The following is a 23235-nucleotide window of genomic DNA, read 5'->3' as shown; positions in this document are numbered from 1 at the left end:
CATCAGTCCATGCAGCATGGAGTATCGAATCTATCCTTCCACACTGGGCACAGGAATACCTCAGAGATCAAAGACCGTGGCTCCTACCCCCATGGAACTCCAAGGTTCCACATCATCTCGGTACCTTCCCCTTCGACCACCAACTGCTCAGTTCTCACTGTGGTTCCAGCCACACATCAGCTCCCTGTTCTTTCATGCTTTCTCCCATGGGAGCCTATTCTCCTGAAAATACCTTCAGAAACTAAATCTACCTCACCCCCAAACCTTCACCCTCCTGACACTGTCAAGGGCAGAGCAGCACTACGAGAGTAGATCCCACACAACATAGAGTTAATATATGAGCCAACAGTAAATGCATTCCTCAGGCTTTTACTGGAACAGAATATTTTTGTAAAGACTGTGCAACTTTAGGTTTTGCTATGACTGACATGACCTAGTACCAGTGCTGAGTGTATTTAGCTGCACACATCTGGGTTTTCCATTGATGGGCTGACAGTGCTCGGATGAGGAGTATAGTCAGACATAATTTTAGAACTTTAAAAATGAAAGGTGTTTAGCTTTTTTGAGGCAGCATTTTGCTATATAGTCCTGGCTAGCCTCTAATTCACTACTGCGTAAGCCGGGATATTCTCAAACCTGTGCAATCTTTTTCCTCCCTCCCTAGTGCTTGGAGGCATAAAGGCATGCGCTACCAAGCCCAGGTGTGTAAAATGATGCTGAAGCTCTTGGCTTTCCCCCCCTTAATTCAAATTACAGTTTATATAATTTATGTTAAGTCCACTAAAACAATTCAATAAAGCACTAGTTTTATTTTTAATTTAAATTTACTTTATTATAGTATTTTTAAAAGGCAAAGGTAAGTTTAAAATATAAAGCCCATGGCTAGTAAACATTTGAATACTAATTATTTAAGTATTAAATAGTTATTAAAACTTCTTGAAGATCGAATACTATTAAATGTTTTATGCAAATGCATATGCAATTCCAGCAATTCAGACACATAGTTATCAATGTGTAGAATAGCCACACACTTCATATATTTTGCTTTACCTTACACAAATATACATTTTTACATATACATATCTCTCAATATTATAAAATGATCTTTAGCATTTTTAAAAAGATTTTTTTCTTGTATTTTATGTATATGGGTTCTTTGCCTGCATGTATAAGCACCATCTGTGTGCAGTGCTTGTGGAAGCCAGAAGAGGGCGGTAGATCTCCTAGAGCTGGAGTTATAGATGGTTATAAGCTGCCTCCTGGGTACCAGGAATTGAACCCAGGTCTTCTGCAAGAGCAGGATGTGCTCTCAACAGTGGGGCCGCCTCTCCAGCCCCATTCCTTAGCATTGGTGCACAGATGTGCATAGTTTTGGGAATTCACAAAATGGGTTACAGAGAGAAACAAGAGTTTGGACCCTCAGGTGAGTAGAGTGCCCCACGTTGCTGTCCCAGACTCCACTAGCTTCCTGTTATTTTAGGGGATGAATTTGGCAAGTTGATAGAGTATTCAACCAGTGTGACCCCACTTGGTTACAAGCTGATATTCTGTAACAGCTGCAGCAGCAGCAGCAGCACATCTTCCAACCTTGGTCCTTTCATGTTCTAGGGGAGTATGTGGAATAACAGTTCCCTGGGGGCTTGTGGGGGCTCCGGGTGTTGGGCTATGCAGAGCCACCACTGTGTGCCAGCACTGAGTGAGAAGAAGGTGTCCTTACATAAACTTGCTTTTCCACATTTGTGATGCACAGCGGGCCACGTGCACTTTCCCTCTGCCCAGGTCTGAGAGAGGCATGGCTGGGCACTGGCTTAAGGGCACGGCCCTGTTCTAGGGTCTTGAGTAGAGAAAATAAGACAGTGCTTGTTGCCAGGGGCAACTCACAAAGTTTTCTTGTGTTAGGATCTCTTGTTCACATGCCCACATTGCCAGGTGCTTTCAGCCCTCAGTGGGGAGGCATTGCCTCTTCACCATCTTCACTCGCCTCCCCACTCCTCACCCCCAAGTTTCTAGGTAGCAGAGACTCAATAAATAGGAGCTCATGTAGGTGGCTACAAAACACCATCTACAAGTTCTTAGGATCTGCCTTTCAGTCACCCCAACCTTAGCCCCCCAGCCTCCCACCGCTGACTAACAGGAAATGTCCTGGTGATATTGCTGCATTTGCAAAATTTGTAAATTCAATTTTGAAAAAAAATAGGATTTATTTATTTATGTATTTATTTATTTTTTATTTTCCCAAGACAGGGTTTCTCTATATAGCCTTGGCTGTCCTGGATTTGTTTTGTAGACCAGGCTGGCCTCGAACTCACAGCAATCTGCCTACCTCTGCCTCCCAAGTATTTTAAGGTTGGCATAAAAAGAAATGGATTTCATCGTTGTGGTTTATTTTCCTTTGTGGTGTTGGAGAGTGAACCCTGGGCCCGCATTTATTTATTGATATGTACTCTAATTATCTCTTCTGTATGTATGATGTATGCATGTGGGGTGCATAGGTGTGTGTGTGTCGGGGGGGAGGGCGGGTAACGTGTGCTAGTGCTTGTTGGGGAGGCCAGAAGAGGGTATGAGACCTCTTCCTTTATTATTTTCATCTTACTTATTGAGGCAGGGCCACGGAACCTGGAGGTTCCTGATCTGGCCTGGCTGGCTGGCCGATGAACTCCAGGAATAGCTACCCCCCACCCCAGCCCACCCCACCCTCACAGCACTTGATTTACAGTCATGCCTGGCTTGTCCTTGAGCACTAGGCACCAAACTCAGGTCCTCACACGTGTGAGACAGGCGTTTTAGTGACTTGAGCAATCCCCCAGCCCTTTAATGGCCTCTTTTGAGGATAATTGGCGCGTTGAGGAGGGATCCACAGGAGGAAAACAGAAAGTTGAGAAAGCTTAAGGAACATGAAGGGTGGAGAACTCAGGCCGTAAAGCTGCACTTCCGGAACCCCTGGGACTGTTGATGGAGGAAGGCCAGAGGTGAACCTATATGTGTGAAATTCATTCTGCAAGAGGATGGGAGAGAGGCCTCTGGAGCCAATGAGGATGATGAGGGCGGGGTGGGGTGGGGTGGGAGGAAGGGAGTGGGAGTGTGTGGGGTGGGGTGGGGCGGGGTGGGGGTGGGGCATCACCAAAGGAAGTTGAACCTTGAAAACTGGCTTGGGGTTCAGGTGGTACTGTGGTTCACAAAGACAAAAGGCTGCGGGCATTTGGAATAGAAGCCTAGCGAAGAAAGATGTCTATATCACGAAACACATTTCAAAGCATAAAGGAAGAAGATTCTAGAAGTTTCTAGAGAGCAGGTGCTAAATATTATTAGACATAATTATAAATGCTTATTGAGAACTTACTGTGTGCCAGAACAGTGTAAGTGCCTCGTGTTATTAACAGCTAATCTACATAATAACCCTATGACGAAGGCACGGTAATCACCTCCATTTTGCAGATGTAGATGAAACACAGAGAGGGTAAGTAACTCAGACAAGCTCATCTGCCTGGCAACTAGAAGATGTAAGATTTGAACTTAGATAGTCTGTTTCCACCTCAAAGCTGCTTTGATGTCTTTCTGGAGTTAGTTGCTATTGTTTTCTTAATAGACACACGCACACTCATGAGCCCCTTCAAAGGCCTTTTCTCGCTGTGCATATAATTCCCTACTGGCTCCTTAAGGGTCTCAAGTAAAAGTTATACCAAGAAGCTCTTTATCAAAAAACCCTCTGAGTGGCGAACAGGATACTACACTTTGTTTTTATTTTTTTTAACCTAAATTCAAAGTTTAACCAAACCTATTTGAGGGAAAAAAAATCTGACCAGACATAAACTTCAAAGATAAAACTTTCAAATTACTATGGATCTTAAAATCTACTGTAAAAAGAATTAGAAAATCATATCTTAGTATAAATGCTCTATGAAAAAGTACGGTAGAGACAGCTGCTCATAAGATTTTCTCTCTATCCACTACCAGGCACTTGTAACTAGGAAGCAACTAATTGCTTTGCTAGGGACTATGTATCTCAAGATGCCTTGCAACTAAGTATACGAGCGGTGGTTTAGAGACACAGCACATCTGGATACAGATGGCTACAATGGTCACAGAACAAAAGGATCCCTAAATGTACAGATGGAGGGCAGGTTCCTAGACAACTGTTTACTCTCAGGAATAAAGCTGAAGTCGTGAGCTATTACTTGAATATCTGGACCTACTTGATATGGCAGTCTTCCTGAAATAATACAATGTAATTTTGTCTATTCACATGCTATGAGATTTATAGCTTCTTAGGGCAATAGGAACGTGGCACAGTGACAAGTGGGCTGTGGTACCTGAGTCTCCATGATTAACAGTGGCTCCTCATACCGATGGGACACATATGGTTCACCCACCATTACCATGGGGAAGGATGGTCACCATGGGAGGCTTGTCTGCTCCCTCTCACCCATACTACCACTCTGACACACACACAGCTGGTTCCATGGTGGTGCCTGCATCTCTCTGGCCTCTGAGCCAGAAGTGGCCCCATACCCTGCCTGCACAGTTTCCAGCTGGTGATAGGAATTGTGATGGTGCCCAGAGGTGGCTGGTACCAATTTATGAGATCCAAGACTAGATAATTCTTCCTAATTCCAAGTCTAGAGCTACCACTTGGGTAGCTTGAACATGCCTTTAATAGGAACATAAACACAGCAGAAATTGGCACCCACTGCAGACCAGAGCTCCCCCACCCTCTCCCAGAGCTAGCTGTTAAATATTGACCAGTGTGTGCTAGTCCCTTCACCCTGTGGGTGAGATAATTCAGGGGGTGTGTTCTGCAATGCTTTACAGATCTCTCTCTCTCTCTCTCTCTCTCTCTCTCTCTCTCTCTCTCTCTCTCTCTCTCTCTCTCCCTCTCTCTCTCTCTCTCTCTCTCTCTCTCTCTCTCTCTCTCTCCCTCTCTCTCCCTCTCTCCCTCTGTCTCTCTCGCCAAGCAGGATTAAGCTCCAATCACCCACAGTGGTGGTCAGTTTGGAAAGCCAGATTTTTCTTGGTTCTCTTCTTTGACTCACTTCTCCAGAGTTTCTGTCACTTTCCAAGTCAACAAGGATCCTATATCACTGTCTACTTTGGGGGGAGCTCAGAGTAGGAGAGGAGACAGCAATCTGTAAAGTCACAGTTATAAAAAAAAAAAAAAAAGTGCAGAAGCAAAGCCCTCTACAAATGCTAGCTCTTCCCCATGACCAGATAGCCAGCTGACACTACAGTATGGTAGCTAATTAGTGGGGACATTAAACCAGTGCACTTAAAACTCAGTTGTTCTAAATATATGAGTTGCCTTCAATGGCTTTTAATTTTCACCATTTTGAATTGTTTCATGATAAATCAGAATGGAAGTCTCTGCCTCATCCAAACAGATGACGTCAACTCTAGAACATACTCCGGCACAATGTCCATATGTCATTTGACTGGAAGATGGGGGCTTCTAAAGGCTTTGAGGTCTTTGGTATGCTTTACTTATTGGTCCGGGCCCTGCATTAACAACACCTGGTTTGCTATTTATCTTAGACGCTGTGCTGACCTCGGATTTTGTCATGTTTATAAAGTGTCATGTGCCAGGATCCCAGTATTGAGGTGACAGAATCCTTAGGAAGTGCTGCCACAAACCCACCAATCAAACTATCAAACTATCAATGTTAGGCTCCTTTTGAATTATGACAGAGGAGCCCCAGGACACCCTGAAACTTCTTTGCAGCCCCTGGAACAGATGTGAGCTGCTTGGTGGGGTTTAGGCCCAGCCTCAGTTCCTCTGTTTCCCTGTCAGTCACAGTGGCAGAAGGGAGGGGGCTGCCTTCAGGTGGCCTGCCTAGTCCTATCTGCAACAGACAGACTCCTGGCAGCTGGACAGCCGCTTAGAGCGAACATTTTCTACCTCTGTTGCCTTCAGGCCTTTTCTTCCTTCCTTGGATGCTGTTTTCATGTGACTTGAAGAAGCTCAGTCTTGGTCATAGCTTTTCATGATCCCCTAAGCAAGGAATGGTACAATAGTGTAACCCACTGAGTCCTCAGTGAAAGCCCAGCACTGCCCTTCCCTGGGAGTCCCTGTTGGATTTGCTGGCAGCATTTCCCACGTCCATTTCCCTGGCCCACTCTGTGTGGCTAGGGAGGCACTGGTAGCACGGAGAAGATTTTAACCCTTTGTATGATTGCTGTGACTCTTAATGTCCTCTTCATTTTTGTCTTGCTTCTGTAATTTGTCAAAAGTAGATTGCCTCCATAAAAATTATTTTCTTGCTACTTCACAACTGTAACTTTGCTACTGTTATGAACTGTAACATAAATATTTATGTTTTCTGATGGTCTTAACTAACCCCTGTGAAAGGGTCATTTGACTCCCAAAGGGGTCACGACCCACCGGTTGAGAACCACTGGTCTGTATGAATGTGTTCATTGTATCAGGTGGATGACATGACACTCATTTGTTTTCCCAAGTGGAGTCCATTCACCCTGTGGACTGGTCTGAGATTTGAGCCGTCTCAGGATCTCTTCTCCCCACGCAGGCAACCGAGCGTTCTCCGCGTTTTCTGAGACAGTCTTCGCTTCTCTGCCCCAGTCTCCCCATTTTCATCACAGTATTATAATATTGCCTGTCTGATGTTAATGTCTGGGGCCTTGCACTCTGCCAGGGGTCATGTGAGGAAGTAGCCTCTGCTGTGCTCACCCAGAATCCTTGGCTGGGCCCTGTCTCAATTGCCTTCTCATGTACAAAGCTGGAGCCCCTGTGTGCTCTGTAATTCTGCCTTAACAAAGAACCTGCCATAAACAGCCTCTTGGAACCTGCTCATGTTGGTCTATAAATCCACTCCTGTGTGTTAGCAACACTTTTCTTTAGTCAGCTTTCTGTCACTATTTTAAAAAACACATGGCAGCTGGTGGGTAGTGGCACATTCCTTTAATCTCAGCATTCAGGAGGAAGAGGCAGACAGATCTCTGAGTTCGAGGCCAGCCTAGTCTACAGAGTGAGTTTCAGGATAGCCAAGGCTAACTCTGAGGAACCCTGTCTCGGAAAAAACAAACAAATCAGAAAACCAACCCAACCCAACCAACCAAATAAAAACATGGCTTTTTTAGCTTGTAAAGAGAAAAAGTTTATTATGAGGACCCGTTACTTTTATGCTTGGGGAAGGGTGCCTGATGGTAGTGGCAGGGAAAGAAAGCACTGCAGAGGAAACTGCTGATCTCATGACCAGGAGGCAAAGGAAGAGGAAGAGGAAGAGGAAGAGGAGGAGGAAGGGGGCAGGATTTCACAGTTCCTGCCAAAGTAGTCCTGCAATGACCTATGGAGGCTCCTCCGAGCTCCACCTGAAGGTCGCACCATCTCCCAGTAGGAGCAGTCTGGAGCCACAGCCTTTGGCTTGTGGGCCTTTTGGTGGACGTTCAACATCCAAGCTCTAACAAGCTACCTTCCCAGACTTGCCTTCTCATGGCCCTGCACAGTGTGGAGAAGCGATTTAAAACCAGGCTTGCAGCCTGCACAACCAGCACTCTGTCTGTTTTTATCATTGTTTTTCTTGCTTACTGTTAACTTATAGGAAAATCCTTGATATTTTTTTTTTTTTAGAATGATTTCTTAAAATACATATTGGCTTGAAAGCTTGAAAACTATCAAGTCTCTCATGCTAGGACAGCTTTCTTGCCACATGCAAAGACTCATGAGAACTTTAGATGTTGCTAGTTTCAGGGTTTCTTAAAAGCCAGTGGAAGGGTATTGAGGGACTTGTGTCCTTCACACCATAAAAAAAATTGACATAGACACCCTAACACCTGAGGAGAGACAAGTTCTTTCGTTGGCTTGAACTAAAATTTTACTTTGTGGGGGAAACTGAAACTGACTTCGCATTTAATCAATTAGAAAAGACATTATATGTAGAATCTTACAAGTGAAAATATGTATCTATGCACGTTTGTGTCTCTATGACCCTCATAACATAATTCTAAAACTGTATGTATATACCTTTACCATTATGAATTATACTGGTCTCTGTATACATGCTTTGTATACACACATGGGAAACATCCTGAAGAATCTGTCATTAAGGAATGCGCTCAGTTCAAGTTTAAACAATTCAACCAGAGTAATCATAGCTAGAATAATTATCTTAAAGGTCCTAGGAGTTTAAAACAACAATACTATGAGGAGAGATCTGGCTCAAGAACAGGTTTGAGGAAGAAGGAAAATCCACAACCATTACAGAGAGCCTTTTGTTCACCAGCATTGATTCCAGACAGTTCCAGAAAGAGTCACCCTGCTGATCATGGCAGTCCCAGAAGGACAAAGCCAGGACATCTACACAGGGAGGAAAAGATGGCTTTCACGTAGGACCGAAATGGAGGGCTTTGCTGTGGAGTCAACTATAAAAAGGACATGCATAAAATGAAATAGGTTAGAAGATACACACACACACACACACACACACACACACACACACACACACACACACGCATCAAACAATCATGAGAAGAGAAAGTTGGAAGACCGACACTTCCTGATACCAAGTCTTACTATAGAGCAACAGCAGTCAAGACTATATGGTCCTGCTATCAAAACAGCAAATGAACCGAGAATCTAGACACCAGCCTTCACATCAGAATCAATTCACTTTTCACAAGGATCCCAAGAAAATTCAATGGAGGAAGACATTCTTATTTTTCTCCACAAATGATTCTGGAGCAACTGGATAGTAACATGCAAAAGAACGAAGCAGATCCCTGGTCACAGCTACAAAAGTTAACCCAAGTGGACCAAAGACATAAGCATAACAGAGAACCAAGCAACCAACCAACCAACAACAACAACGATAACACCACCACCATCAACCACAACAACACCACCAACAACAACAATAACAACACTACCACCACCACCACCAATACCACCACCACCACCAACACCAACACCACTACCACCAACACCAACAACAATAACAAAAAACCAAACCTACCAAACATCAGAAGAAAACACAGTGGGGGGAACACCTTGATATTAGATGTGGCAATGGTTTCTTGAATATGACACCAAAAATACCAGAAATAAAAGAAAAACGAAAAGGTAAGTTGGACTACACTGAAACTTACAAGCCGTGCTTGAAATGACGCCACCTAGAAACAGAAGAAACATTTCTAAGGAACTTGTATGTAGAGCACAAAGGATTTGTATGGTTTAATGTTGAAGACACGAAAGCTCAATTTAAAGATGAGCAAAGGATTAAAATGGACATTTCTCCAAAGACGATGTGCAAATGGCCCATGATCAGGTGAAAAAAAATGACCCACATCACTCACTACCAAGGCAGGCTTCTCACCCTCCCTAACTCTGCGACCCTCTAATACCGTTCCTCATGTTGTGGTGACCTCCTAGCCATAAAGTTATTTTTGTTGCTACTTCATAACTGCAATTTTGCTACTGTTATGAATCACAATACAAAGATCTATGCTTTCCAATGATCTTAGATGACCCCTGTGAAAAGGTCATTCCACCCCCAAAAGGAGTCGAGACCCACTGGTTGAGAGCCACTGCACTACGGCGATGTAATGAAATAGCACTGTATACCCACTATAATGTATACAAATAACAAAAAGCAGCAGAGGAAGGTGTAAAGAAAAATAAATAAAAAGACATTTAATCCAATTTTACTCAGCCATGAAAAGGGAAGAAATTATCTTTTTTTTTTTTTTTCAGAAAAATGGTTGCAGCTGGAGATTATCATTTTAAGTAAATGAAGTCAAACTTACTCTAATACTAAGTTTTCTCTCGTTTATGGATCTTATATTTTATAGAGACAAATGTAATCATAAAACACAGAATAAAAGTAAAACTATTTAGAGAAACAAGGCACTGATAGGACAAGGGAGTTCACACCTCACTTGCAGAAGGCCACATCTCTTGTCCCCTGAGAGGATTAAACTCCACCGCTGAGACACCCTGCTCACTGTAATTGTTTTGCCCTGTGACATTCTGTATTTGAAATTCCTTCGTATTTTCTGGAACAAGGTTTCCTTTCGCCCTTTCCTTCCTTCCTTCCTTCCTTCCTTCCTTCCTTCCTTCCTTCCTTCCTTCCGCCTTCCATTCCTTCCTTCCTTCCTTTTCTCTCCCTCCCATCCTAACTTCTTTCCTTTCCCTTTTTCTTTTTGATACAGGGTCTCACTCTGTAGCCGGGACTGGACTGGTTCAGAACTTGGGGTTACCCTCCTGCCCCAACCTTCTGAGTGCTGAGCTTCCAGGTGTAGCGCATCGCGGCTGGGTTGCATCAGTCGCCATCACACAAGTGTTAGGAGCTGAACCTGGATCCCCAGCATGCTTCTGAACCTGGATCCCCAGTGCGCCTCTGAGTCGCAGGCATGGCAGCACACACCTGTAATCCCAGCCCTGGGGAGACAAAGACAAGAGGCTCCCTGGGGCTTGCTGACCAACCAGCCTAGCCAAACGGTGGCCTCCAGGTTCAGTGAGAGAATTTGTCTCAATAAATAAATAAATAAATAAATAAATAAATAAATAAAATAAAATAAAAAAGTGAAGAGACACCAGATGTCAACTCTGGTCCCCACACAGGTGCACAGACACACCCACATACTTTTTCACCCCTCCCACACACCCCTCCTGTACACACAGATATGCAAAGAACAACAACAACAATAATAAGTTAATAATTATTATTTAATAACTATTATTAAATAATAATAACAATAATTATTATTTTGGTTTTTCCAGACAGGGTTTCTCTGTGTAGCCTTGGCTGTCCTAGACTCGATTTGTGGACCAGGCTGACCTCAAACTCACAGCGATCCACCTGCCTCTGCCTCCTCCTCTGGAGTGCTGGGATTAAAGGCGTGCGCCACCATGCCGGGCTTCAGATATGCAAATTCTTAGAACCACATACATTCCCCTGACAAGTCACTTGCATTCTGAGGGAAAATGATGGGATGGTTCCAGAGACTTATAGAGGAAGCAGTGCTTTTCACATTCTAGCGTATATCAGAGTCAGCTGAGGACGTCACACAGATCTGCTGGCCCTTCCTGAAGCTTTTGATCTGTAGAGCCTGGGTGAGACCTGAGAACAGGTTTCTTTGAGCCGCTCCAGGGGTGCTTCTGTTTATCCGGGACTACATTTTGAGGATGGGTGTAGGGCACAGCAGTTCTCAATCTTTGACAAACCTCCGTCTCCAAAAATGTTTACATTATGATTCGTAACAGTGGCAAAATTACAGTTATGCAGTAGCAACGAAAGTAATGTTATGGTTGGGCTCAGCGCAACATGAGGAAGTGTATGAAAGGGTCGCAGCATCAGGAAGGTTGAGAACCACTGCTACAGAGAAAACAGTAGATTTTTTGGTTCTTTCTTTCTTTCTTTTTCTTTTTTTCAAGACATGGTTTCTCTGTGTAGCCTTGGCTGTCCTGGACTCACTCTGTAGACCAGGCTGGCCTCGAACTCACAGAGATCCACCTGCCTCTGCCTCCCAAGTGCTGGGATTAAAGGCGTGCGCCACCACGTCTGGCAGATTTTTGGTTCTTAAGAGTTAGAATTGCCCCACTTATCCAACAAGCTTTTGTTTGCTTTTAACCTTTTTAACCAGCACGCCAAGTAGTAGGTTTCATTTTGGCATTTCATATAAAATACGCTCATCTTCCATCTTCTTTCCTGGCTTGTGCCCTGCTGGTCCCCTTCCACCCTAAGGAATCACCACTCTGCTTTCACAGCACTCGTGGTATCAATCTAATATGTCAGCACCTTTGGTAACCTCTCCTTTCAGGACATTAAATTTGTGCTTAAATTGTCAGTGAGGAAGCCAGTGAAGCAGTCAGCTTGTCAATGCTAAGGCACGGGTGGGGGAGGGGGAAGGGGGAAGTGGAGAGGGAGTGGGGTGGAGTTCTGGGATCTCTTTATTTGGTTTCAGTAACATTTAACCAGCACTGGATCCTAAAGGCTCTAGAACACCTTAACACCTTAATACTTGAGAATTACATCTCTGGTTCTATGCCTCTTAAAAATAACCATCTCAAGCGATAGTTGGCTGTCTTAATGATGACAACCAATAGGATGTGTGAGCCAGATAGAAGGGCCAAATGTCAGCATCATCAGAAAACTAGTGGAGGTACTTCCCTGCGTTTAGCACAGGGTGATACCCAGCAGGGAAACTGCGTGATCCTCTTAGGTCAAATACTCAAGTAGAAATGGGCTATCACGGGTGATAGGCTAAACAAACTTGGTGATCCCACAGCTGACTTTTCCCTGTAAATTCCTTTGCCGAAGGCAGAAGACCCTGAAGGTGCGGAGTCATCTCTTGCTTCGGACTGTCCTGAGAAGTTGAATTAGGACTTAGGAGATCACTGGAAGCCGCGGAATCTTGGCCCCACTGAGCCAGAATTTGCTTTTTAACCTACCTGGTTCAAGCATGCTAAAGGCCAAGAGTTGCAGGCTTCTGTATTTGAAGACGCAAGTTGGGTGGGTGGATGGATGGATGGGGGGACGGGTGATCCCTTTAGGGGTCACTCACCCACACTCTGAGTGGCAGAGTATCTCTATCTTCTGTGCTCCTTAAGGTGAGTGTCTTTGGGGCTGGAGAGATGGTTTAGCACAGCGGTTCTCCCCCTTCCGAATGCTGCGACCCTTTAACACATTTCCTCCTGTCGTGGTGACCCCATCCATAACATTACTTTCATTGTTACTTCATAACTGTAATTTTGCTACGGTTATGGACTGTAATGTAAATATCTGATATTTCCCATGTTTTTAGGCAACCCCTGTGAAACGGGTTCATAACCACTGGCTTAGTGGTTAAGAGTACTAAATGCTTTCCCGGAGGACCTGGGTTTAGTTCTCAGCACCCACGTGGCAGCTCACGACTGTCTGTAACTCCAGTCCTAGGGGGTCCCAATGCCCTCATCTAACCTTCTTGAACAGTGCATGAGAATAGTACAGAGACATACATGCAGACAAGACACGGGTACACATAGAAGAAAAATAAATGTGAAAAAGAGACGTGAGTATCTTCGAAGCAGCCTAGTTTTGCTGATACTTCAGTAGGGATAAGATTCATTAACACCTTACAGGCCCTACAGTGGCCATCATTGTGGGGAACGGAAAATGAAGGCAGCACAGTCGTAGCTCCCAGAGTGACATAATTCGACAGGGATTGCTACAGAGCAATTGGGATTGTGTCTGATTGAAGCCCCAAAGAGTGACATTCACCAGTCAGCTGACAAATAACTCACAAGCAGGTCAGAACTCAACTTTTACAAAATTGCCTTTATTTGAAAACTAACAAAGCAATCAAAAACCGACAAAATTATTTATATGGAACACATCCTGCTACCCTGAGTAGTTATTTATTAAAACAGTCACATGTTCATTGGTAGGCAAGTGATCAGTGGAAAAGATACATACTTGGTTTGTGTGTGTGTGTGCGTGTGTGTGTGTGTGTGTGTGTGTGTGTGAGTGATTTATCAGAATGCGTGTTTGAATCAATGTGTTCTGGAGTTTGTCTAACTTCAAATATGGGAACAGACTTTTCAAGGTTTGGGCATTCCTATCTCAGTACCAAATCGTGCCATCCAGAGAAGTGGAAACGCCGTGACTCTGCTGGTTTAGGATAAGGGGTAAGTGATCTTGAAGTCTGAGTATCTCGATAAGACATAGCAGACATGGATGTGAAACACCCTGTCCTAACACCGTATTAACCCAGGCTTATATGAAGGAAGCCCACCATTTGTCTGCTCACTCATATTTATTTATTTATTTTTGATTTTCAATTATGATTTTTCCTAACTAGCTGCTCAGGTTACAGTCGCAACGAGATGTTATTTCCTGTTGTCTCCAAAGCCTGAGCACAGACTCCTTTTATGTGTTACTCTTTCCTGAGAGGAGATAAGCACGGGGCTTCCACAAGCTGTGTCTATCTCATCTCTCTTTTTTCATCGTCTTCGGTCTCTAAGCTCAAGGGTCTGGAATCCTTACTTGGAGCTTGATGCTATCCGTGAGCATTTCCCGCGTGTACTGGCTTAATGACAGCCTGATTTCTTAGTAGAAAGAAAAGTCTAAATATTTTTGTTAATAGGAGAGATATCCAGTCCTACTTCAGGTATATTAAAATTTCAATGCATATTTAGTGATTTGGGCTAAGTCCTTCTATGTACCCTGTTTTTGAAGTATTTTTTTCTGGGGTTTGAAGGACAGACTCAGTGGTTAAGGATGTTTACTGATCCTGTAGAGGACCAGAATGCAGAGGCTCTGATATCTTTTGGTATCTCCACCTGTCTCTCTGTCCATCTCTCTCTGTCTCTCTGTCTTTGTGTGTGTGTGTCTCTCTCTCTGTCTCTCTTTCTCTCTCTTTCACACACACACACACACACACACACACACACACACACCTAAAACTTTTTTTTTCACTTTACAGCCATTCAACAATATCTACCAAGAACGCTTGTACATGGGTGCTCAATGCTGCTGTATAAACACACACTCGGTCTCTGCTCCGAGGGCCTTTTCAGACTAGCAGGGGAAAAGCAACAATCATACTTGAAGCAACACATTTGAAGCAGCAATCATAAGATGGAAAGACACTTTTGGAGCCAGTGGACAGGAACCCTTTCATTTACTGGTCAGTATGGGGATAATTTACTAGGCTTTTCAGGCTCAGCTTCGCTGGGTTCTGGCTTTAGGCTTCCTGGACATGAAGCCTTTCCATCCTCCTTTGTAAGGAGTGTGGCTGTGGATAGTTTAAGAGACCATTTGGTCATCATTTTCATCATCTGAGAAACGAACAGAACAATTAAGCCTTTTGTATAAAGCCATCCCCATGATCATACAAGTTAACACGCTGGGAGCCCCAGAGTTAGTAATAGCAGTGTTTGCATGTACTGTGTGAATGTCAGTTATGGTATCACCCTTATCTTCAAGTAAGTCCAGTATGAGCACAGAGGGAGATCTCCACAGATAATCCACTGGGAGTAGGAAGGACACACTAAAAATAGAATTCCTGTGTATTTTTAATTTTTCTTATTCTAGTGCTATGTTTTTGTACTTTAGAATGTATTTGCGATGCTTGTAGTTTTGTTTATATAATTTATTTTTATTTAAGAACTTAACTGTTATTGTTATTATTATTATTATTATTATTATTATTATTATTATTATTATTATTATTATTATTATTATTATTATGTGTGTGTGTGTGTTCAGGTTACACATATGAAGGGCAGAGGACAACTTTGTGAATTTGTTCTCTCCTACTTCTGCATGGGCTCTGGGCATTGAACTCAGGCCTTTGGGCTCTCCCAGCAAGCGTCTTAACCAGCTGCACCATCTTGCCAGCCCTGCTTTCTTAATGGCCGAACATGACTATAATTATTTTTTATTGGCAAGGTATTCAAGGAAACTTAAGGATGACTGTGTTCTAGGCGCACATGACACCCCATCCAGAGAAGGGACGTGATATCCACGGGGACAGAATGGTACTGTGAGGGCCCATGGCTACCAGCATCAGCCCTACCCATCCCCCCAGGCCTTTGTCTGGCCTTGCAAGATCCTGGAGGAGTTGGCTCTCACTTTCTTAGCCTATATTCTCAGCCCACACTCTTAGCTGTGACACGATGTGACACATGAGATCTAATCCATGCCAATTTGAGGTGTCCATATCATTGGCCAACACTTTCTCCAGAGTGACTGTTAACAAATGATCTTTTTTGTTCTTGATGCTGGCTTTTCTTGCAAACAAGAAAGGCCTCTGAGAAGCATATGAAGACATTTAGCATAGAGAGCAATCTGGCTTCTCTGCCTGATTCCTTTTCAGATTTTCCCATATAAAAGAAGCTAACAAAACAACAGCTGCTTAGCCACAAATTGGGAAAACAAGCTCTCATACCGGATGGCTATTGATGGCTCTTACTTAAAGCAATTTACACATTCACGAAGCAGTTCCCTTCACACATTCACACTTGGTACAGCATTTGAAGCCTTGCTGAGAATTTGAAGATTAATTTATGTAAACAAAAAGGAGACTCGGGTTTGCTAGAAATTCCATAAGCTCACTACATATCTAATTGGAGTTCCGTAAAAAATCTGCTCGTTAAAAAGCAGAGAACATAAGCTCGGAGAAGAGGTTATCATCGCTTTCTCACTGGACAGGAAAACAACAGAGGGGCTGGTGGTAATTAGTGGGCTGCTTGGGAGCACACAAATTATTTGCTTTCAGAGTTAGTTTTATGCCCTTAGCTTTAAAAAATACCCATTCCTTCACCAAAGCTCATTTTTTTTTTTAATAAATTGAGCTAGTTTGTTTGTTTCTTTCTTTCTCTTCTTCTTCTCCTCCATCACCACCACCCCCATCATCATCATCATCATTTGAGACAAGGTTTCATGAAGCACAAGCTGGCCACACATTTTCTTTGTACCAGAAGATGACCTTGAACTTCTGATCTTCCTGCCACCACCCTGGTTTGGGTGGTGCTGGGGACTGAATTCAGGGCTTCCTGTGTGCTAATCAAGCACTAGACTAGCTGAGCCACATCCCTAGCCTTCTATGTTATGATATATTTTATTTTATTTTATTTTATTTTATTTTATTTGAGAGAGGTTCTTCCCCACCCCTGCAACATAATATTTTTATTATTTGGGAATTTGTTCTCTGATCACACTCACTTCCCAACCCTCCAGGTTCACCCTCTCCCCCCCTTATGCCCTCCCCCAGAGAAGAAGAAAAAATACACCAAATCCAATTTGTGTTGTCCATATAGTGATTGGAGCATGGTCAAACTCACAGTGGCCAGCCCTTTAAAGAAAACCGGAGTCCTTCCCCAATTCTACCCCCAGCATCCTCCAGAAGCCATTAAAAGTGGCAGAGCTCACATTGGCATCTTTATCACAATTGTTAAGGACTCTCTTCAATAGCTTCCTATGGGGACTATTTCTTTTTCTTTTTCCTTTGGAGGGAGGGTATTGGGGGTTACTATGCAGCTCTGACTGTCCTGCAAATAGCTGCATGGATATGTTTATCTAGCCTTGAGCTCATAGAGATCTGTTTGGCTCTGCCTCCTGAATGCTGTGATTAAAGGAGCAGACCATCACACCTGGCAATATCTCATGATTTTTTTTTTTAAAGGGCCAAAGTCCAGAGAAACTTAGGAAGTCACTGAGCCCTGCTGTGCCTTGGTCTGTACTTTCATTTCTCTATTTTGCCAGCTATAAAACAAATATTTGAATGCTGACTTCATAAGCTTTTTGTATTACTGCGTGAGTTCACAAGCTGATGGCAGGAAATTTTTGTTTAAAATGGAATACCTATCTATCTATCTATCTATCTATCCATCTATCTATCTATCTATTTTCTCTTTGTAGCCTTGGCTGTCCTAGACTCTCTTTGTAGATAAGGCTGGCCTCAAATTCACAGAGATCCACCTACCTCTGCCTCCCAAGGGCTGGGATTAAAGGTGTGCGCCACCACCTGATAAGCTGTGGTCATAATCGTAGGCTCAATTTTCTTATCAATTATATTTTATTATGAACTTATTAAACGAGCCTACCTCCCTAACAACCCAACTAACCCAAACAATCGGAAAAGGATATTAAAGAAACCTTAAGGAGATCAGTTCCAAGGAATGATTCTCCTGACGTAGTCAGCAGGACTTCAGCAGACCAGCAATTCCCCCAAAGTTGCTGCTGGAAACCAGGAACAGCAGCTGGAACCTCAAGCCTCAGCTAGAGTCCAGAGCCTTGAAACTTTTCCTGAAGCAGTTCTTTTTAGGAGCCTCTTGAAGTGTGGGGATGAACAACCAAAACCCAAGTCCCAACCAAAGCCTCCGCTTCTGTACCCGCGCATGCGCGCACGCGCGCGCGCGCGCACACACACACACACACACACACACACACACACATATCCACTCAGTCTATTCAAGGATGTTTTTCACCAAGCTCTCCCATGAAGTAGTTTGACTTCATTTAAGTGGTAAACATTCTGCCCTCTTCTCCATCCTATACTTGGGATCAAAACAGAAACAGGTTTCTCTCCCCTTCACATAATGGTGGAGGAGGAGGTCCCCTTCTGTCAGAAGTCTAGGAGAGGGAAGTAGGGAGAATGATGGAGGGAGGGGCGGAGGGAGGAACGGGAAGATACAAGTTATATAATTAATCTGAATAAATTACAATTAAAAAACAATACTTTTTAAAAAAGTTGTGCACCACCGTGCCCATCGTTGATTTGATCTTTTAATAAAAGCAAGTATTACACAGGCAGGCTAATGCATGAATGAAACACATGTAACATTGCATGCTTAATTGACAGGTTCATTTTTTTTTAAATACTCACATATGTGTGTAATGTGCTCATATCAATCACTGTCTTGACTCTTGAATAGGATTGGGTTGGCATCTCCTGGTCATTTTGTCATTTTTGTATTGTTTTGAAGATTCACATTTTTCCTCTCCTTGAACACAATTAAGAAAATGTGGGCACTTAATTTGATACTTCCAGGTTTCGTGAGTTTTACCCTTTTAATGTGAAGCAATTTCTGTAAGAGTTCCAGAGTTTGCAACGCCAAGGCACCACTTATTTCTACTGAGAGGACATACTTACTAGGCATTTTCTATGTACTGGTTGTGGTGTAGACAATGTGTATCAGTGGTTCTCAAAGTTTAGTCTCAGGACCAGCAGCTTCAGCATCGTCTGGGAACTTTCTAGAAAGGTAACTTCTCAGATTCCATTAGCTGATGGAAAACTCTGGCAAGGGCCCCAGCAGTCTCTGTTTTAACAAACACCAAGACTGTTCTGTTGTCTGAAGTTTGAGAGCCAAGCTCTGGAGGACTCAAGGTTGGGATAGAGTGCATCTGGTTTAGTCTCCATTCCTGTCTTCGTTGTAGCCTTTGGATCGACACCTTCCATCAGTTTGCGTATTCCGTGTAAACGCACCTGACTAGTAATTACGTCGTTGCCCATTCCAAGTGTAGTTTGAGAAACAGCCTGTGTGATAACTTCCCCATCTCTACTGCATAAGCAGGTTCTGATGCTGTCCTGGGAATGGCGCAGCCTCCCACCTGAATGCACTGTTTCCTGGATTCCCAATAAGGCCCAAGCTGTGCGGGGGTGGGGGGGTCGTGGGAGTGGGGTGGGGTGGGTGGGGAACCGATGGCTCACACCTGGGTAGGTGAGTATTTAAAGGCAGAAGGAGGGGCAGTGAGCTTTGAGGAGCGGCGTGATGGCGGCTCGCTTTGGCATGGGTGGCAGCTCTTGGCTTAGATGCTGGCTTTTTGTTCTGGGCTTCTGGTACGTGAACTTCAGCTGGATGCAGCCGTTGGAATGTCCCGCTCACATTCTGCCTTCTCGCTTAAATGAGATCTTCTCTTCCAGACAACATGGGTTTACCCTCATATCTAAAGGTGAGGTACTCCAACTTTCCTTCTTCGACAGGGAGGCGATAATCCACGTCTGGTAGCAGTATGTGTTGTGGGCCAAGTAGGGAAACACAGGCATTTGGATCTATTAGGCATAGCACATTGGAGTTACTAGGTAAGAACACTTACTCAGCTGGTCCTCAGCTCGGTCCCCTGGCTTCAGCTCGTTGGGGGCCCTAAAGTAGGATGGCCTAAGACTTCACGGCAAGTTCCCTAATGTTCTATGTACAAAGATGTTCTAAACTATGGTAGTCCAGCCAACAACTCTACTGTGCTATGAAACTTGACAGGGCAAGTGGCTTGTCCTAGGTCATGTGGCATCTGTGTGGTCAGCAGCCCCGAGGCTGTCATCCTCTGATTTAATTCGAGCTGTGGGGTTGAAAGCCAAGAGGATGAGCATGGGACTGGTTGCCATGGAATCAGGAGCTGGCTCCTTGGGTGTGTGTGCACAGCTGGATCTGCTAAGTCTGGGGAGTGGTAGGGAGTAAGCCTTCTCCGAAGATCTGTGATAGCAACTTCCTAAAACTTCCCTCGGTCCCCACAGGCACCGAGTTCCTACATAGCTACTGGCTTCTGCAGTTCGAAGCGGCTCCCTTCTTGGGTACTTCTGGAATACAGCTCTGGGCTTGGGTTCCAATTCCTCCTCATGCCTCTGAGCTCATTCTTGAGTTCAAGGACCATCAAAGAGAGCCACAGAGGACCCTCCTGGGTACTTTCCCCATTATCTTTTCATCCTACCAGTTGGAAGGAGGCTGGTTATTGGAGATCTATTGTTTGCTAATGTATTGGATGGAGCTGGTGCCTATCCTCCTGGCAGAAGAGAAGCCTGTCTCCACCGATGCCTCGGAAGCCATCCTGTGGCAATGTTCCAGCACCCAGGACAAACGAGATGTAGTGCTGCTGTTGATATCCCAGTCCTACCCACAACCACCTCTGTTCCACCTGCCTTACGTCCAGGAGCCCTTTCTCCCTAATGTGGAGCAGCTGATCTTAAGCCAGCATCACCAGGTGATGGGTTGTGGCCAGGGTCATCTCCCCACAGAGAAGCTCTGTCACCTGCAGGAGCGGAAGGTGAACCTGCACAGGGCTTCGTGGGGCCAGTGTATCGTGGCACCGAAGACGTTCAACTTCCCTTACTGTCAAGGAATCTGCCTGGCCCTGAACAGTGAGCTCCTTCACTCCAATTTTGAATGCTATAAGGTATAAAAGGAAGCTTTGGTTTTGTTTTGGGTTATGTCGGAATAGCACTAAATGTTCAACTCTCTGAGCATGTCTCCTTTTGAGCCAAAGAAGCCGGTGAAGGTGAGGCTAATGAAATTGACACTAGAGTAGTCTGTCATGTCTTTCCTCAATGTGATTTTTGTTGTTGTTTGTTTTTTGTTTTTGTTTTTTGATTTTTCAAGACAGGGTTTCTCTGTGTAGCCTTGGCTGTCCTGGACTCACTTTATAGACCAGGCTGGCCTCGAACTCACAGAGATGCACCTGCCTCTGCCTCCCGAGTGCTGGGACTACAGGCGTGCACACCCCCTCCCCAGTGTGATCTTATTTACTATAGTTTTTGTTCACAATGAACACCTCTAGGTTTGTTTCTGTTCTGTTTTGAGATGGGGGTCTCCCTATGTAGCGCTGGCTGTTCTGGAACTTACTATGTAGACCAGGCTGGCCTTGAACTCACAAAAGATCGACCTACCTCTCCTCTGCTTTAATTAATCAAAGGAGTGAGTTCACCATGCCCAGCCGAATACCTCCAGGTTTTATTAAAAGATGGTTCTGAAGTCCTAATCTGGAGGTGTGTCCCATGTACCCAATCCCCCTTCCTACTCACACCTGTCGTGTTTGCTGTAGCCAGGGTTACAACAGGCTTCACCTTTCTGTCATTTGTTCTGCAGAAGGAGGCACCCACCTGCTCCCGGCTCTTCCAGGCCTGTAGTCCTGTCAAGGTCCGCCTTTTCTCCTTGATGATCCAGGATGACGAATACAGGATGAGCGTGCACCATGTGAACACTTCCCTGATAGAGAAATGTGGCTGCTCCTGAGGTACCCTGGAGCCTCCTGGGCGTCTGCTGGCCACTTAAGGCTTAGGCATCTATCTGTTAAGGGTCTGCTCTCCAGAGCTCTTTGGTGGTCGGTGAGGGGATTTGGTTTCTCTTTCCAAAGCACAGTAAAGATGGAGTTGCAGGAGTCACCCCTCCACAGATCCTTTCTTCTCTTTATGGGCAAAACCCCCTTACTGCTCTTCTCAGACATTGGTGTCACCAAGGAGCTAGGCACAGTGTGTATCCAGCTGTGAGAGCTGTCTGGCATGAACTGTCTAGGGAGGCCAGGTTTTATGGCCATCTTTGAGGACACATAAGGGAAGAGGAACTCGAACAAATGACTTTATCTTCCATGTTGGGCTGAAACTATCCTGTTTAAGTGGGGCTCTCTTTTGCATTTTTCCAGGGTGTTCTGCTATTCTCAGTATAGGTTTGGAGCTGTTATGATCTAGCTTTGGAATGACAGTTCCCTTTAGGCCAGCATTCCTGGCCTTTGGAGTGAGTGAAAATTCTGTCGAAGGGGCTGTTCTGTCACAGGTTAGCTATGAGTGCAGGGCACCAAGGCTCTCACCACCTTTGGATTAGTGTGGGAGGCCTTTTGTCTCATGGGAGTGCTAGGTGTCACTGTTTAAGAAATCTCCTACCTTTAACTTAATGGAAATTAGCTTTTTTATTCTGTTCAATAAAACAAAACAAAACAAAATAAAATATTATACTATCACTTGAGAGCCTTTTTTTTTTTTTGATGCAACTCAGTAATTTTTACTGCAACTGGAAGACAGTACATTGCAGAGACTTTATGGTTGGTCTGGGGAAGTGTTATTTATAATACATGATGAAGTAGTTTGGCTTTAGCAATATAGTTACAGATGAAGAACACAAAACACTGTACGGATCACCCCTAAGCAACACCAAGTCCCTCGGCTGATAGTCCCATTTCCACATAGCTGCTTCAGGTTAATGCAAACACACTGAATATCATTTTTTTTTTCTTTTATGGTTCTCCCCTTCTGTTCATGTTATTGGCAGCTTCATACAGAAATACAGAAAAAAATTGGCTTCTGAAGAAATTATTACTCTTGTAAATTAATTTGACCGTGTAGACCTGTTGGCCAGGAGAGGTCGGGTGACCCTTAGATTCACCCACAAACCTCATTGTCTTCTGCTTTTGTTTTCTGTAAAATTAAAAACAAAACTTGGATTCCCCACCTCCCTTTCCTTGAGTCTGCAGATTCCAGTGTGGACTCTATGCCAAAATTACCTTTAGTTTTGGGGTAGAGGAGAAACACTTTGACCTTCAACGTCATATGTGCTGTCCCCTCAACAGGAAGGCAAGAGGAGACCTCAACATTGCCTTGTGACCCTGACTCGGGGGCCGGTCATAGCCCTGCATCTGTGTGGTGTGGTCGTCGCGGGAGGGCTGGTTTTACAGAAGGCTCTGGGGTGGTGGTCCGAGCTTTGCTTTTCTTGGGCTTTGTTTTGGTAGAAACTGGAGTTTCTAAAGCAGACATGGATGCCCAAAGCTTCTGTCAGTCTTAGGTGGTTTTTCTTTTCTTTCTTTCTTTTCTTTTCTTTTTTCTTTTTTTTTTTTTTTGATAGTGGTTTCTAGATTTTTAAAGGAAGAGGGGAGGAGGGAGGGAGGGAGGTGAAGGGAGAGAGAGGGGGGTAGGAGGAAGGAGGAAGACTATACAAATACCTATCAATAGGTATTTCATATGTATTTGCATTAATGAATGAAGTATGGCTCTTCACAGTGGATGAGAGCCCCACAGACATGACTCACAGGAAGAAGACAGACACAG

General features: G+C 44.2%; 2 protein-coding genes across 2 annotated transcripts in view; one reads left to right on the top strand and one right to left on the bottom strand.

The window, feature by feature from the left end:
- Positions 1 to 10250, bottom strand: part of Map3k1 (mitogen-activated protein kinase kinase kinase 1) — a 78978-nt gene extending 68728 nt beyond the window's left edge. The window contains exon 1 of the mRNA XM_051172264.1: positions 10218 to 10250. Within this exon, the coding sequence (XP_051028221.1) occupies positions 10218 to 10250 (33 nt within the window). The remainder of the gene's footprint in view (positions 1 to 10217) is intronic.
- A 9692-nt stretch (positions 10251 to 19942) lies between these two features.
- Positions 19943 to 21448, top strand: LOC127212384 (growth/differentiation factor 3-like). The gene is made up of 2 exons (XM_051172486.1): positions 19943 to 20597; positions 21287 to 21448. Exons 1-2 carry the CDS (start codon positions 20178 to 20180, stop codon positions 21431 to 21433), a joined length of 567 nt encoding a protein of 188 aa, XP_051028443.1. The 5' UTR covers positions 19943 to 20177; the 3' UTR covers positions 21434 to 21448.
- Positions 21449 to 23235: the final 1787 nt, after the last annotated feature.

The sequence above is a fragment of the Acomys russatus genome, chromosome 30, assembly GCF_903995435.1.
Source record: "Acomys russatus chromosome 30, mAcoRus1.1, whole genome shotgun sequence".
Lineage (NCBI taxonomy): Eukaryota > Metazoa > Chordata > Mammalia > Rodentia > Muridae > Acomys > Acomys russatus.
This window is presented reverse-complemented; position numbering and strand designations above follow the sequence as displayed.

Excerpts from the sequence above, each read along its gene's own strand:
- LOC127212384 (XM_051172486.1), top strand. The coding sequence starts at position 20,178 with ATGTATTGGATGGAGCTGGTGCCTATCCTCCTGGCAGAAGAGAAGCCT. Across the intron at positions 20,598-21,286 it reads CCAATTTTGAATGCTATAAG|AAGGAGGCACCCACCTGCTC; the intron begins GTATAAAAGGAA and ends TTTGTTCTGCAG.